Source organism: Aulostomus chinensis, chromosome 17, assembly GCF_037954235.1.
Source record: "Aulostomus chinensis isolate RoL2024-O1b breed Wild chromosome 17, RoL_Achi_v1.0, whole genome shotgun sequence".
Classification (NCBI taxonomy): domain Eukaryota; kingdom Metazoa; phylum Chordata; class Actinopteri; order Syngnathiformes; family Aulostomidae; genus Aulostomus; species Aulostomus chinensis.
Genome location: NC_141336.1, coordinates 21,823,842 through 21,840,526, shown reverse-complemented (window position 1 = coordinate 21,840,526; position 16,685 = coordinate 21,823,842). Strand labels below are relative to the sequence as shown.

The 16,685-nt window shown below is 45.7% G+C and overlaps 2 protein-coding genes across 7 annotated transcripts in view; both read right to left on the bottom strand.

The window, feature by feature from the left end:
• The window catches only part of tiam2a (TIAM Rac1 associated GEF 2a), an 83,509-nt gene that overhangs the window by 39,240 nt on the left and 27,584 nt on the right, over positions 1 to 16,685 (bottom strand). For 3 of the 6 annotated variants that reach the window (XM_086181808.1, XM_086181804.1, XM_086181806.1), the window contains exons 2-5: positions 7,034 to 7,125; positions 5,130 to 6,299; positions 929 to 1,373; positions 1 to 55 (exon numbers count right to left, since the gene is read on the bottom strand). The exon at positions 1 to 55 is cut by the window's left edge and continues 118 nt beyond it. In XM_086181808.1, coding sequence (XP_086037934.1) covers positions 1 to 55; positions 929 to 1,373; positions 5,130 to 6,293 — 1,664 coding nt within the window. In that variant the 5' untranslated portion in view covers positions 6,294 to 6,299; positions 7,034 to 7,125. Of the gene's footprint in view, positions 56 to 928; positions 1,374 to 5,129; positions 6,300 to 7,033; positions 7,126 to 7,313; positions 7,500 to 10,664; positions 10,797 to 10,817; positions 10,837 to 16,685 lie in introns of those variants that run through there. The other 3 variants (XM_086181810.1, XM_086181809.1, XM_086181807.1) reach the window with 3 other exon arrangements.
• The window catches only part of scaf8 (SR-related CTD-associated factor 8), a 59,616-nt gene continuing 49,175 nt past the window's right edge, over positions 6,245 to 16,685 (bottom strand). The window contains exons 21-22 of the transcript XR_015109664.1: positions 7,034 to 7,125; positions 6,245 to 6,299 (exon numbers count right to left, since the gene is read on the bottom strand). The gene's annotated coding sequence lies outside the window, so the exon portion shown is untranslated. The remainder of the gene's footprint in view (positions 6,300 to 7,033; positions 7,126 to 16,685) is intronic.

Sequence of the window (16,685 nt, the reverse complement as noted above, 5' to 3'; positions counted from 1 at the left end):
AGCTCTTGCTCCAGAGAACCTTTACTATAGTTCTCGTAGAACAGTAATGTGCATCCTGGAGAAAGATGACAAGTTAAAACAGGAAAAGAAGGAAAATGTACACAAACGAACAATGAGTTGAATCTATCTGGTTGCCTGGATTTTATTGATTTGGTCAGAGTAAAGAGCGGCAGTCCCTGTAGACCTGGAGGAACCGCAGACCATCGCTCACTGTCAAGTGTGATGTCACGGGTCAAGGTCATGACTTCTCTCACACAGAAAACCATGTTTATCAAAATTGAATCACACAACTAAACGTGCGTTCTATTGAACATCTAATTATTTAAATCAGGGGCTCTCCCAGTCGAGTCCAGGGACCCCCCTGGGGCCCGAGAGGTCATCAGCAAAATTAAGTTTAATTTCACTTTTACTCAAACGCTCATGAAAGCATTTACACACCAGATATAACAAACAGAATCACTGATGTCTTCAGTCTTCCATTTCACAGCCAATTATTTTTAAAAAATCTTTTAATAATCATTTGTTAGCCACCTAGTCATTTCTTTCTAATTTCAGGTCTTTTCATGCTCATTTACTCATTTTTTTTTTCTTTTTCTACAGAAAAGTGAACATGCTGGAGAAAAAAAATGACAGTTCGCAAAAGACCCTTAAATTTGCATATGACATTCATCTGCAAGTTACTCAGTAACGTGTTAATTGGTCCGACTAAAAATTTACAGTTTTTATGAGGAAAGTTTACATCCTTGTACAAGTCAACCACAATCTCTGGATATGAAGTGTCCCTACGGAGCAAAACCCCTGTAAAAAGGGAATCAATAACTCACTGAGAGGCAACCTCAAAATGTAACTTGTGATCAACTTCTAATTGAAAACAAAAGTAAGCACAATCTTTGACAAAACCTAAGGAGATAAGAAGATAATTTCACACCTTTCAGGGTCACCCAGTACTGTTTCCACTTGCGCCGTGTGACCAGCTCCAGTTTCCTATCCTTGTGCAGGGTTACGAGGGGTTTGAAAGACAGCCACCCGGCCCGCCTGACCACCCCCTGCTCTTTCTCAAACAGCAGGTCCAGCTGCTCCAGGGAGCCTTCGGCCGATTCACTGCTGCTCTCCCCCTCCTCCGTGCCGGTGGAGGGGTCTCGTCGCTCGCCTCCTCCTTGTCCAGTGCCCATCTCCAGCTCCCTCATGAAGTTCTCGTAGATGTTCTGGCGGAGGGCATCGTTGGTGGATTGGTGAATAGCCCCTGAAGACTGAGCCCTGGAGGCTCCTGGGAACCAGAGGAGGCTCGAGACCTGGGAGGGCGAGCTGGTGTCTGCTGTCAGCCCATCAACTCCACTGTCGAAGGCATCACTCATGTCCTTGTACCTGGTCTCCTGATAGGACACACGACAGGCAAAAAAAAATGTATTTTCATAGGTACAACTTCACACTTTAGTTAGTCGCTGTTAAGTTTAGCTCACAAGTTCATTGTTCCTACCTGCTCACCAGAAACATATCCACCTCTCTTTGAATGCGACAAGAATCTAACTCAATTAGCCCTGAGGCTCTGCAAAATTAGAGAGAACATTACAACCCAATCAAGCCAAACCACTAGAACCTACATCAAAGTCTGCTTTAGTGTCTTGATCTTTTGAGAGGCTGAGAAAGTGGGACAAATTCCTTACGATGGCACCTGGGAGGTTGGAAAGTTGGGGGCCCTCCGGGTTCAGACAATTCCTCATCATTTACGGTCTGCAGTGGCTTCCCGATTCCCAAAATGAATACTTGATGGAATTGCACTCTTTCATGCCTAATGGCAGCCTACCTACACTTGACTAGATTGCATCATCGATTCTGCCCCTGGCAGCCCAGCTGAGTGTTCTCAGCATGCAGCCAGGACGCAGTGTCTCGCCGCCGTCCTTACTCTCCGTCTTTGTTTGCTCTGATGTTTCACTCAGTTCTTCTTCACTCTCACCCTTGTTTCATGTCTATTGTCCCCTTCTTGAAATTTGGCAAACAATTTAGAATTGCCTTGACTTAAAAGGTAGAATAATATCTACAGGAAGTTAATTCCTGCATGGACGCGGATACCACCCAGGTCAGAGATCAGGCTCAGCTCTACATTTGCGCTCCTGAGTCTCAGGAGGATTTCGTGAACCCTATGAACCCAGTGCTAATCTGTAAAAACACTGCTAGCATGAACACACACTATTTGTATGATAAAACAAAACAAAATTTACAACTTCTTAGCAAAAGTCAGGGGTTTTCAGCTTTCCCTCCCTTCATTTATCCTACACAGCCCGAATTTCTCCGTTATTACCCAGCTGTTTTTCATTAGGAGCAGGTTCTTCAGTCTTTTGGCGTCAGGGGTCACACCGTGACCTTTAAACCCACAACAGAGCTTAGAAGCCCAGGTGGAGGGGAATCAACGCTAGAGGAGCTCCAGATTTCAGTCAACATGTTGAAAGAACACACTGTGACCCGCCCCAGGAGACAAACAGCAGCAAACAAATTGGCCCCGGTGGAAAGATAAATTTCTTTGAAAAAGACCAGAATGAAGCGCCTCAGTGACTTTGACGTGAAGCCTTGCCAAGTGGCTAAATAGCGTTAGTTTTGTTCAAGTACAAGCTCCTTTAAAAGGTCTTGAGGATTTCTTAGGCAAAAAAACCCAACCTTTTATCGGCTTTATTTCTCGATAAGGAAGCAAAGACTGAAGTAAATCTGTGGCTGATAACCTGCCTCACAAAAGCGGTTAAGCACAGACACATGGCTGTAGATTAGGAGATTTAGAGGGGGACATTATTAATGTTAAGTGTTGCATATTTGTCACTACAGCATGGAGCACCAGGGTCATGCCAAAGTATCCACGGGAGCCATATATCTCTCAACATTACCTACAACGTAAATACAAAGAGAATCTAACAAATTCTTCCCCGAGTAAAGAAGCCAGCTGAACACAATGACTGCTCTCCGCTGTCTCTCCGTTTGTTGTGGGACCTGAATGAGTGAACACCAATCCCCATTAGCAGATTTACTCTCTTTGGACCAGGAGGGAAGCCCAGAAAATCTGCACCACAAAAACAACCATAAGTCATTCATTAACATTAGAGGAGGGGTGGGGTTAAATCTTCAGCTAGGATTTAGTTTCACTCTAACAGAGCCTCTCAAAGGCTTACAACTATTCTCTTGGCAGCACCCAACAGCATGCTTAAAACTTTTACAAGGCAAAGCTAAACGAATTGATGCAGAAACAATTACTTTCGAGCCTCAAAGACGGAGGGGCATGAGTTCAGGCTCAGTTTAAACAAATGTTTTAAGTCAAATTGAAACTGTTAAGATTCCAGTGTTTGTAGAGCAGAATCACATGGTGTTTCAACATGTGCAAGAGCCATGCAGACACGCCGTGGTTATTTCCAACTTCTCCTCTTGACCTGTGCCTGAATGGAACATGTATCATTTTACTACTGGGAAAACATCGATGCATCAGCTGTCTGCTCAATGTTCCATGAGGAGCGTTGTGATTCATTATCTATTTTATTAGCTAACTTGAAGACTCTTTAATAAAATATAATGCTCCAGCTAATGAGCACAGGTCGTTAAAACTGATTTAATACGTCCCTGTAAGGCTGACAATAATGAAATATTGTACTGGATGCATCTTCTGTTGCTCAGACATTAAAGGATGAAGACATGCAGCAAGATTTATGAGGTCAACAACTAAATAATCGCAGAAAATACTTAAAATGTACCCACCCAGATACAGTCATCATGGCATTTGCACTTCTGACCCCAACTTCTTTTCCACGGAGCATCATCCATGTCTTACTCTGTATTATGAGGCACCACTCATCCTGATTCCATCCTCGTAAAAACAACACCACCCAGCGCTGGCTGCCTTACAAATTTCATTTCATGCCACCCCACTGCGCCAAGTCCTCAGACAGCTGGTGTTATGGCATCAAGGACCAGAGGATGGTGGTTGATTCCCAGCCATGCCAAGCCCACCGCTGTGGCTCACAATCACATAAGCTTTGCCAGACAGGAAACTGTGCATGCCTGTTACTGATGGCTAGAAAGCTATTGTGCTTGGGAAAGATATGAGGGTACTAGTGATGTGCACAATATGATGGAGATAAAAGTCTCTGTTGTGGGATGAAACTATGAGGGTTGAGAGTGATGAGAGGACTCCAAATTCAACTCTTCAAACTAATGTTTTACATACCACGTAGATAAGATCTCTGTATGACTCCTGCAGGTGATAAAAGAGTGTGAATCATTGAAAATGTTGAGCTGAAGTTGGGTTGGGCGATATGACGGTAAACAGTGACGATGATAGCGTTTGTACAGTGGGAGCTACATTCTCTCTCTGACTTGTTCTCTTGAAGTCCAAGCACCGGGCCTGATGTGCCTTTCATGGCTCGTAGCCAAATATCGCATTGCTGAAGGGCTGATAAGCTGCCAATCAGTGTGGTCGAGGGTCAGCGGTTTGAAGAGCTAGTTTACGTGCCACTAAAACACACTGGAAAACAGTATGAGGAGAAAGAGGACAACTTAAAAGCCAAGCTCGCCAAAGCAGACACGCTAGCTCTGACAGTCAGTGGTCAGCAAACAAAAGCTATATGACAACAATGCTGTGGGCTGCACGGTGGTGCAGTGGTCAGCACTATGGCCTCACAGCAAGAAGGTTCCGGGTTCGAGTCCCGGCTCGGACGTGGGATCTTTCTGTGTGGAGTTTGCATGTTCTCCCCGTGCCTGCGTGGGTTCTCTCTGGTACTCCGGCTTCCTCCCACCATCCAAAGACATGCAATTTGGGGACGAGGCTGATTGATACTCTAAATTGACCATAGGTATGAATGTGAGAGTGAATGGTTGTTCGTCTCTGTATGTTGGCCCTGTGATGGACTGGCGACCTGTCCAGGGTGAACCCCGCCTCTCGCCCGCAGATGCTGGGATAGGCTCCACCCCCCGCGACCCTTACTAGTAAGGGTATAAGCGGAAGATGATGATGGATGGACAGCAATGCTTAATGCTCAATGCAAATGTAAGCGGAACTGACACCTATGATATATGCATCAAGGTTTTAGCCCTCATCGCCCAGCCCAAGCGCAAAGCAAACTCAATGTAACAAAGCCTAATCGACTCAAACTTACTTGAGATTTCCTCTTCTTGCGGCTGAGGCTGCCAGTCCAGTCACTGAAGCGTCGAATGCGGTTTTTAATGGAATCTTTCTTTTGGAAGCCAAAATCTGGTCCAGTGTGGTGCTGTTCCGGATCAGGACATTGGTTCAGATCCTCACTCATAGTGTGGGCTTTGGGCCTCCGGCAGGGCAGGGTTGCATACTGACGAGCCTCAGGGCATTCTTCCTTTAAAGGAACATCCAGGACTGATGCAAAGGAGGCTCTGTGCCGCTGCTGGTCAGCAGGGATCTGCTGTAAACGGCAGGATAAGTCTTTGGCTGTGGGAAAGGTAGCAGCCATTGTGGAGTCCCTATACAGGTCTGTTACGGTCAAAGGTGAAGACTGCTCGGTGAAAGAGTCAAGTTGGTGGATGAGGGAATGTCCTAGTGTCCTGCTGGCTGAGCAGGCCGCGTCCTGCTCACAAAGCTCTGTGCTTGGCCCCCAGGGAGAGTCATACCAGGAGCCATCAGAGCTAAGAGAGCTTCCTTTACTGGTCCTGGCTGTAGAGGAAGTAGAGGCTGGTGGAGGTCCGCTGCAGAGGCCATCAGGCCTACTGCCATTGGAATCAGGCAGACTAGGGGTAGAGGCAGAAGCCAAGTTAGGAGAGAACTTGAGGAGCTGGACAGGTCCAGAAGCCTCGTCCAGGAGGAGGGCATTCCCTGAGGTGTTGGTGAACTCCACCCTGAGACTGCCATCCTTCTTGATCACCACTCGTGGGCTACTCTGTTGCTCTAAATCCTCCTGGTCATCACTGTGGCCATTCAGGGTGTGGCCATTGAGCTCTGCCCCATATGGATTATCGTCATAGTCATCTGATATATGCCGCCTGCGTATACCACATCCAGACGGCCGGTGCCAGCGATGCTCATTCTGGTTGCCCCGAGCTCCCTTGGAGACATAGTCATAGTGACGAGTGGAGTACGGCTGCCGGCTTTTGGGAGGGGAAAGACATCCATGGCCAACGCATTTGGACTTGTACCCTGAACTTACTGGTGCATTTTTCCACCATGCATGGGGTGACAGAGTGTCATCTGTGGCTGAGCGAAGCTTCAGTGAATATGGCTTCTGTGTTCCAGGGAGGATACTGCTGGTGCCTTTAGGGCCTTGGATGCTGTACTGGCTCTCGGAATTTCCCATTGCTGCCTGAAACATTAAAAACAGATTTCTTACAACATTTTCAGCAGCATTAGGCTACTGGAAAATGAATGACACTCACAAATAAAGAACTATATGACTTGGTATGACATAAGTTCATGAGCTGGCATTAACCTGTTGCTCATAAACAATCATCCACAGTCCATCCACATTACTGGTCAATTTGCAGTGTCTCATAAAGAAAATTGCTGCAAAGTGAATGTATAACATCATAACACAACATTCTTTCATTCATTCTAGTGAAAAATCAACTGAGATAAACAGACTTTAGGCCACCATTGCTGTTCTGATGGTTATGTGCGCTCAGTAAAAGACTGTGGTGCATCTCATGCTGCCTGATATGATTGCATAATAGGTCGAGCTAAGATTAAACACCTTTAGTACTCATCAGGTCTTTGCATTAGCACGCCAAGTAGATTAGGACCTTGAAACACATCCTAATGCCAAATGCAGCTGTACATGTCAGACATGTCTTGAAACAGTGCACACCAGACAATATCCCCGTGACGCACTCAATAAAAAGTGAGAGGAATGAATTTTAATATAACAAAAACAGACTGTTACAGGCCGAGTGTAATTTCATGGTAGAAAGAGAAAAACAGCTATTAAAACTGAGACACAATGTAATTTCAGGGAAAAAATATAATAACTCCTGTCCCCACACGACCCACAGATGAAACTTGAGTGCGCCAGCTTTTATTTAGACTAGCTCTAAAACTCACCTGTCTCAACGTCTCAGATTGGAGCTCCTATGTGCCAGGCTGTCTTTGCCTCATGTCTCACGATAAACTCTTTCCATGGCTGTGTGGCTCATCTGAAAGAGAGAGAAAAGAAGGCTTCGTTTAGTCACGCTGTAATTTTACTCCTATAGTAATAACAGGTGTGCCAGATATAATCCGCAGCCTTTCAAAAGAGTCTTGGTAAATAAAAACATACTATGTCTGTAAAAGCAAAGCCACTGAAACAGTAAGACGGCTCCTCCAACATCTGAGCTTGCCTTACTTTTTAGACTCTTCTTTATCCAGAGAATTGTTATTGGAAAGTTTGCAAAAATGATTCAGCCAACATCCCAGAAATGAAAACATTTCCTCCCAAAAACAAATGTGCAGCTCGAAAGTAGACATAAGGTCCAATGGGTTTCACGAGAGTCCAGAAATTTCCCCTCAACCAAGCTTTGCTGAGCGCAAGTGAGCTTGGTAGAGTAGTGCCACCCTGGCGCTACAGCATGACGACTTTAAAAATTCTCTCCACCCCCTTCAAGTCTAACTCTCCTCAATCAGCCATCCAAACCAAATACTGGTTGCATTTTTCCACAAGTAAATGACGTCGTCTTTGAACAGGGTTGGGAAAGTTTTTGAAAGCCGGCTACAGTTTACCCGTCTGTTTATTTATAAACCTTGGATTCCTTGCTTGCTCATTTTTTTTTTCCGTGTCACTGCCAAATTTGTCCCGGGGCAAGATCCAAAACCAGAAACGGCTGTGGAGCCCTCATTGTGGAGGCACTGGGCGCCGTTCATGGAGCGGTGTGACTCGTGTGTGTGTGAGTGTGTGTGTGTATGTAATGTAACCCTCTTACATGCATGTAGCTCACACTCCAAGAAGGCTTTCAAATAGTGCTAACTCCACTAAGCCTTGCAGCACACGTACAGCATGTGTAAGGTTACAGTGGAGGCAGCCCACAGCTAAAAGCCCTAACCTTCAGGATTAAGTGATGTGAAGCATTAAGGGTTCATCTCCTCCCGCTTAGATGCACCTTAACTGTGAAGTGAGATTAAACAGTGTGACTGAGTAAATTCACGACTGCAAAGAGAGTGTGTTTATTACATGAAGTTGCGGAGGAAATTCCAGGGGACTTAAAGTGATTTAAGTATAAAGCACATAACGCTGAAGTGCATGAAGTTCAAGAGCGGGCTGAAGATCTACGCTACAAGAAAAATCAACCATCACTAGGACCCACACAAGGTAGCCATTTCCTCCTTAAAACTGTTTAGACTGCATGAGAAAGAGGTACTTGATCATCCGGTGGAAACTTGGCCACTAGACATGGTAATGAACTTGAACCATTAGTCTGAGCCGATCAGAGGATTAACACTTGCTTTCCTTTGTCATGAGACAGTGAGCAAGAAAGAGAAGACATGGAATAGAAGCCAGACTGAAACTGAGAAAGGGAACTAAAACAATGAGGGCACCAGTCCCAGATATTTTAAGCTTGAAACAGAAGATTTCCAGAGTTGACGAGGCTGAGGTAGTCATGCTGAGCAATAAATACCTGGTCCATTAGATTATCTCTATCAACCTAGTATAAAACTGTGGTAAAACTACCTAAATGTACTTCCTGTGACTCTGTCAGCATCTAGTTCACAATAAATCATTTGTCTTGCATGTGAGCGCTTGACAAGGTTGTATTATTGAACCAGGAGCACTGAAAACAAAGCTCTCTCTTGACTAAATGCGTAGAAAAGAGCTGCTGACAACACCGGGAGTCAGCATAAAGCCGATTGTCCAGCTTGTCACAATGACTGCTTTCTTAAACCCTACTACTGACACTTTTCTTGAAAAGTTTATTCAGGCAGATCAGGGCTGTGAAAAAGCTTACAGGCGTGCCAACACAGGAGCCTAAAGACACACACGTTTGCCTTCTGCTGCGACTTGAACTGGAGTATTGTGCCACTGTTTTTTGGGAGAACAAGACAAGTCTTCCTTTTAGCTGCCATTGCTGCGTTCAGTCTGAACCCTCCCACCCTCTTCCCCTCCAGTCCTCTGTTCTCCTCTATAGATTTCCAGCAGGCCATCTGTTCAGGGGCCAAGGGACCACTGCCACCCCAACGCTTCTCGACACACCCTGTGACCTGGCATTCTTCTCCTGTTGCCCCTCAATGACTCCCACGTAAGCTCCATGTTTAGTCTGGCACTGTGTGTTTCTTGAGTCTGGAGCTGGGGATAATGGCACGGAATGGGCCACACCTCAACATGGTACAAACACAGTGGCTACACTGAGGTAGTGTGTTAAGGAAGTACATTTTTCCTTTGCAAAGCCCACTGAGGAACAACCTGTGCTCTCCCTCAGCGGAGAGAGAGCTCCACTTGCAGTTCTGACCCTTCTGTCCTTGAATGTAAACTTGAAGAAAGCTGAAGGAGCAAACCATTGACGCAGCAGTGTGAAACGCAGGGCAATCCCCCCCGGGAGCCCGGCCACACAGTAATATCATGATGCTGTTGGTGCAGTTTTTAAATCAACAGCACCACATCTTGAAAATACAGTCAATCTTACACGACTTCTTCTATGGTTGCACAAAAGAACAGCTGCAAATACAGGCCGGCTGTACTCCACACTACTCCCTCTAAAAAATAACCATATATCAACAAATGACAAAATAGCGGCCAAAATAATCTCGACAAGGCCTTGTGTCTTTTAAATTATGATGCTGTGAATCAGAAACAATGAGGTCATTTGTTATTGGTAGTGACTGTTAACACAATCGCACCTCTTTCTTCCTGTCACATCACGCGACTCACGGGACTCGCCTCTTATCACCGTCCTCGGGGACAACTGAGCTCTTCAAGCAGCAGCATCCAGATGCTGCTTAAAATCCAAACTTGTGCAAACAACCGCGCTTTCAGCACAAAAACAATAACAGGAAGTGAAGAGGGGGACGGGTGTTACTGGAGCCTTACAGCAGGCCTGTCTCCTTTGTCATATGAACCAGATTTGAAGGATCCTGTGGTTGTTTGCATATGAGGAGAAATGCCTATCTATAAATCTCTCGCTGAAAGCCCATATTACTGTGTGGTGGATATAGCCAGAGCCACCAAACATCCATTAAAGTGTTGTTAAGTGTCCTTTGGACTTTTTCATTATAGATTCAGTAGTTGTGCGTCTGGCTCCTGACCAAAAATGACATGGCAGCCTTCTGAAAGATTTATAACACATGTCAATCCCATTAGATAGTAATGCCATGAAAATAAGCACTACCCAACACTTTTATAACAACTGAGCGAGTTGCCATGAGCATAGAATTCTAAAAAAAAAAAATGATGGACGAACTTTGTCATTTACTCTCATGAGTGACTGCTCAGAAAGCTGACAGCCTTGGCATACCGAGTCTGAGCTTGTGCAAGGTTTTTGTATCTTTATTCCCAAGGTGACATGACGTCTTCTCTAGACTGACAGGTCACACAAACTGCTGGAGAATAAAGCACTTACACATGCAAACATATAGAATAAGCAACACCTGTGCATCCCAACAATAGCAGCCACAGTGCAACCTCTTCACCCCAGCCTCCCCCTTAATCCAGTAAATAGGAGAAACAAAGGGGAGAGGAAGATAAAACAGAGCCTCTAACATCCCTTACCTCTGTGGCCCAGGCTTTAATCTAAAAGCTCTTTGAAGAGCCTGCAAAGGCGAAATCTAGCGTGGTGTTCTCTGATCTCAAAGTGGATTCTCCCCACGAAGGCTCGTTGAGTCTTAAAGCAACAGACACACATGCCGCATCTGACTCACACACCCAGGCACACTGGAAGACACGTGGAAACTCCCTCCCGGCTTTGAGGCGGCAGCGAATCACAGTCCTCCTGGGGTAACCCTGGGAAACGGTGAGCCAACAGGAAAAGCAAAGGGAGGTAGTGAGGACAGAGGAGCTTTTCTCAGAGAGCTTCATCAATGAAGAGTCTCCACTACTCCACAGAGTTGTTTTTTCCTACACTCTGCTTTTCCGTTAGCAATCAAAAGGATGCATGGAAGTTTTTCATAGCTGTTTGAGTCAACTGAGCGAGACAAGCAAGCGCATAATAGCTGCAGCACTGCCTGGGAGGTACCCGGGAGGGCGCAATGACTAGAGCCCTTGTCTGACCCTAAATACCACAATGACCCCATGAGGAGGCCAGGGTGGCGGGCAGCTACTGGGGAGACAGAAAGGTAGTGTGTGTAGCCAAAGAGGAAGAAATGAGGTATTCCAGTTAGTGAGGCTAGAACGGACAAATGTGCATCTCTTCTTAAGAGGCAAATTAAAACGCAAGAAAAAGGACTCAAAACCTTTGGTGGTGGGATGCACTTGAGATGTTGTGACGAAGCTGTATCCCAGTGGAGACGAGCTTGAGACCGCCGTCAGTCTAAAAACACATGCATGCCTCTATTTGTCTATGGTTCACATAGCTGTGGTCACGCAGTCAAACTGAGCCCATTCAGAAAGCCGCAGCAGAACACAACACGGTATTAGAACTGGACGAGGCGGGCCAGACTCCTCTTAAAGCTGCTACTCTCAGGAGCCAGTTGTTTATCTCAAGTTAAAAACTCAAAATCCTAGGTTCTTCTGTTGAAACGCATCTTGGCCTCAAAAGCTATTGAAAGTCATGTCCGCCCCACGCTGTACGAGCAGCTGTGGAATAGACCTCCATCAGCCTGCTGCTTGACATTGAAACACCAGGTCCAGGACACAATATGAGCAGCGTTCACCAGGGCTAAACAACATTGTTAACAACACAATAGACTTGGTGGCCTCGTCTGGGCTCCACTCAAAGCCCTTTGTGCAGCATAGATGGAGGCAGCTAAAAGGACGGTCAACAACACGCTTGGAGAGAGTGAGAGGCATGAAAAGAGTGAGAAGCATGAGGAAAGACAGAAGGCAAAGAGGACCACGGTGATGCATATTCATACAGAGCAGGTGCTGGGTTTAATTCCTGCCAGTTCAGATGCTTCATTAAGATCAATTAAGGCCTCAAAAAGCTCTCCAGAGCCAATCAAATCCCTCCCAATCCATTGACAACTGACATAAATATGTCCGTTTACATGCTCAAGTAATGTTTATTAGGCAGCGGGAGCTAAAAGTCACCTGTACTCATCATGCCCATGACATAATTGAAACCACTGATTCATCACAATACCCTTCCTGTCAGAAGACAAACAAGTGCAGCACCGGAGACACAGGAGAGGGGCGTGACTGCGAGGGATTGAGATGGAGGAGATGTGGAGCGCGACTGTCGTGAGGAGGTAGTTCACCAGCAGATGAAGCTGAAATCCTCACTTGGACACCGAGCAGTAAGACGACCTCTGATGGCCTCTATGTCACCACAACTGAGTGTCCATCAAAATCCACGCAAACCTTTCCACTGAAAATGGCGGTCAGAGTCAGCAACCTTACGAAGCGGGCGCAGCTGAAGGTGACTCTGGATTTAGGAGTCACAGCGCTTGTTTTAGTGCAGTTCTGCTGCAGCTGTTAGTTGAATATTCAATTATAGTTATTTTTCTGGTAAAAATGCTAAACGATGTGCAGATTAAAGCCTGAAATGGGATTTTTTTCACTTCCTTTTTCCTTTTTGAAGAGTCCTTATATCATTTTGTGCAGAGCCGATCTTAAATCATGTACTATACTGGGGCCGGTCCATGGACAAAACTGTCCTTTACCTTTGCAAACATAACTCCAAAACATCTTAATTTGAACTTCTCTTTAACTATTATGAACATAAATCAGCCAAAATGTTAAAACATCAATTAACGAATGCTCTCTCTAACACGTTCTTTAACCCATCGTGCATCACCCTCATCTGTTCTCCAAGCCTACGGCTACGCTGCTGTACCCATAAAAGTACCAAGTTTGCCACCCAACCCTATTTAATGCATCCAGCTCAGCAACTCAATGCAGTAACTCAGATGGCTTCATTAAACTTTGAGAGCGTTTTAACGTCCGTGTGAGTTATGCTTTACAGGGGGTGTAAATAATGTCACAGATAATCTCAGATTACTTTCAATAATCTGGATTTGATGAAAAAGCTACACTGCTGGAGCTGGGCTGACAAATGGGGAGGAGATGGGCGAAGACGAGTCAGTGGGAGAAATATGAGTTTTCCGTCCGCATGCTAATACTTCTTGTCTCCCTGCTAAACAGCATGATGGAACTCCGCTCATAGCTGGAGGCTGTTTACGGTCTGATGCCATTTATCATCCTGCTGACTGGGGACTGCAGTCTGATGCAAACTGAGCAACAAGTCAGCAGGGAGGATATAAATTGATCTTAACTGGTTGTTTTAGCAAAGAGTATTTCTCACACACACACACAAATGAGGGGTTAACATGTAGTGTGCAGAGACGCTAGGGATAATTATAGTGAGATGGTAAAAGGAACTGGAGGGCTTGGAGTGATGGAATTCACTTAAGCTGAGATGCTTTAAGTCAGGGTGAGAGGTCAGGTCTTTTGTTTGGTGGTTGGCCTTTGTGTTCAAACACACTTAACATTCTCAGCTGTGGGATTCATTAGAATTTAATTAAAAAAAAGATTTAGAGCCCTGGATTATAAATCTGCCTTTGTTTTTTGTTTTTTTTTACAACGTAAAACAAATTAGAAAGTTTACTTGTGCTTCTGGTGTAATTAGACTCTCTCTTCACCCCTCTCTTCCCATGCCAGCCTCCTCTGCTCTCACCAAAGTTGATTTTCTGCAGATTTCTGACATCGACTTCAGATTAGCCAGCTTTTGTCGGCAAATACAGACTCTCTGCCAACACATGAGAAATGACGTGTGAGTGCGAGTGTGTGTGTGGAAGGAGAAAACGCCGGAGGGGTTGCACTCCGCTGACGAGGCCAGCATAGAAATCTAAAATGATAAAAGGTGATGTAAACATCCTCTGATGCTTTGTTAGAAGAAGCACATTCTCAAGGGCATCCATCTGCTGCTGCTGCTGCTGCTGCTGCATGTGGACTCATGTAGACATTGATGAGTATTGAAGTGATGGAATATGAGAGAGAGAGAGAGAAACAGCTGGATGACTGCAGGTGCAAATCAGCTTTCCTAATTAAGCTGCTTAATGGGCAGTGGAAGGTCACTTTGAGGGTTTAGACTGAGAAGGAAGAAGACACAATCACGCACACACATTCTTGAACCTGAGCTACGGTGTCTGACTCAGACACACAACTTAGCTGGATGATTTTCCAGAGCTAACACACACACACACACACACACACACACACACACACACACACCTCCACATCTGTGCCGTGAGGTCGTGGCGCTGTGACTAGAGCAGAGCAAGCTATCTTGAACATGAAGATTTGGAGAAAATGCCTAAAGGAGTGTGTGTTGATGGTCAAAGTGTCAGAGTGAGAGGCAGGCAGGGCATCTGAAACATGGAGAACTGGAGTGTAGAACAGCCACAGCTTCTGATAAGAGTCGCCTGGGAAAACATGCACACACCCAGCTTTGCCCTTCCTGGGTAGAGCCTCATTCAAAAGGAGAGAGAAAGACACCTACTGTAATTATCTCGCCGCCAATAAGAGATAGGAAGAAAAAGGTGCCTTTGAGGCACAGAGAAGGGAAAAGAAGAATAGTTTTTAACCTTCAGGAAGGACTGAATCACAGATGCCAGAAGTGAGCAACACCTTTTCCTCCTGCAGACTTCTTCTGTTCGTGTGACATGAACGCCTGCATAATCCACCTGCATTAAAGCCACTGGCAAACTGTATTATCTCCACTGGAACTGGCCGTCCTTTGTGCGCCGCAGCATCATCCGTCACACTCTATGCGGTGTGAGCAGGAGTGATTAATAAGCTCATCCCGCAATTCACTCACACATTAGCATAGCAGTAGCTACTGTAGCGCTCTGTGGAAGCCATCTGAGACACACTCCAGCCTCCCAGAGGTGATCCATCAGGCATCATTGACCGGTGCGTTTCAATACGAGTCCCACTGAGCCAGATGCATGAGGTCATAGAGAAGCACCAGAGGTTTCGGCAGAGACAAGAGAGACACGTGTGTGTATGGTAATCAATGTTCTCGTGCTTGAAGATTCAAAACAGAAAACACACACTTGCAGCATCTATTGATCACTGGACCCAACAGGAGAGAAAAGCCTAGTGAGAGAGCAAAAAAAAAGAAGATTCATCTACTATTTGAAAGGGACAAAGTGAATCACTCAGAAGTGCCCCAGACGTGAACTAGCATGATAAAAGCGGCAGCGTCTAACCAACATGACACACAGCTGGTGAGTACAGCTCTATCTGGGGTAGTAGGGCAAGCAACCAAGTCTGGCTTTGTCCCAGTAGTCACACAGGCACCTCAACCACACACACACACACACACACACACACCTGCTACACTGGTAGAGAGAGCTGCAGGGGAGGGTCAGACTGAGCATCCAGATGCTCTGAGGATGTGTGTGTGTGTGTGTGTGTGTGTGTGTGTGTCCCATCCATCACTGCCACAGACAAGCATTAATCCCCTTCTGCATTCTTGAGGAGCACTGACGCCAACGGGAGTTTGCCCTTGTGGCCTCCCACATTTTGGCTGAGGCGCACCCCCCGGGCAGCACGTCTAAAACTTTATCCAGAAACGGGATGACACCATGCGAGTGGATGGATGGATAACATGATGTAAAATTGGAAAGACAGTGGACAGTTTGACGGTAATGGATATGGTAATGCACCTGTCAGCTCCCTATGCCAAGGCGAGCCATATGTTCCTGGTGAAATAGCCCTCCAACTGGCAATGCCTCTGTTTTTATGGTCTATTAAGGGCCAAAGTGGAGCAATCAGTCAGGCAAAACAGAGAAAGAGTCACTCAAATTCATGAGCATTCTTCTCTTGACCTGGAAAACAAACCAATGAAGATGATAAACAGGGAGGAAAGGCACTTTTTTTCACTGAAGTCCTTAAAAGTGTATTTGAGCCTCTTCTACTAGTCTGAGCGTGTTTGCTCGTCATTGTCAAGGTTGAGATGGAGAACAAAGAAGATGATGCACGACGGGTCAGTACCTGAAGCTGTACGCCTCTTTACTCATTTCTGATCGCGTTTTACTTCCGGACTTCACTTCCTGGTAAGTCTTCTTCTCTTAATTTGCATGCAATGATCTGATTTATTCTCCTCCAGAATACAGACACTCAAAGAAATGCCTGAACCGCGACTAACAAGCAGCATTATCCTTCGCCACCAGAATGGAGGATTAATTTGTGCACTGACTGGATTGGATATCAGGACCCTTCTCCTTCTTCTTCTTTTTTTTTGCATATCACAACGACTTTAGACAGCCCAGGAATGTAATTTTCTTCAGAGTCTAAGTGAAATCTAATGTGATGATTCACCAGAAAGAGTTTGGTATTCTCATCACTCTCGCGCCTGTGTGAGACAAGCCTACATCCTCCCGTCTAGCTGAGCTGAATGCAGGCGGGTTGGCTGGAGATGGCGGGATAAAGCAGCTGGTTGTCAGCCTCGCATCTTCGACCTCCAACTGAGCCTCGTAAATACACAGGACCGCAGTCTGGACCGCTACGTGGACCATCCATCAGGTGAAATCAGTGCAACATCTCAGTTTAGCAGACATCTATACGGACGCTCACGCACGCGCAGCACATGTGCAGCTTCTAGTGTAGAAGTATCCCACTTAAGGGAAA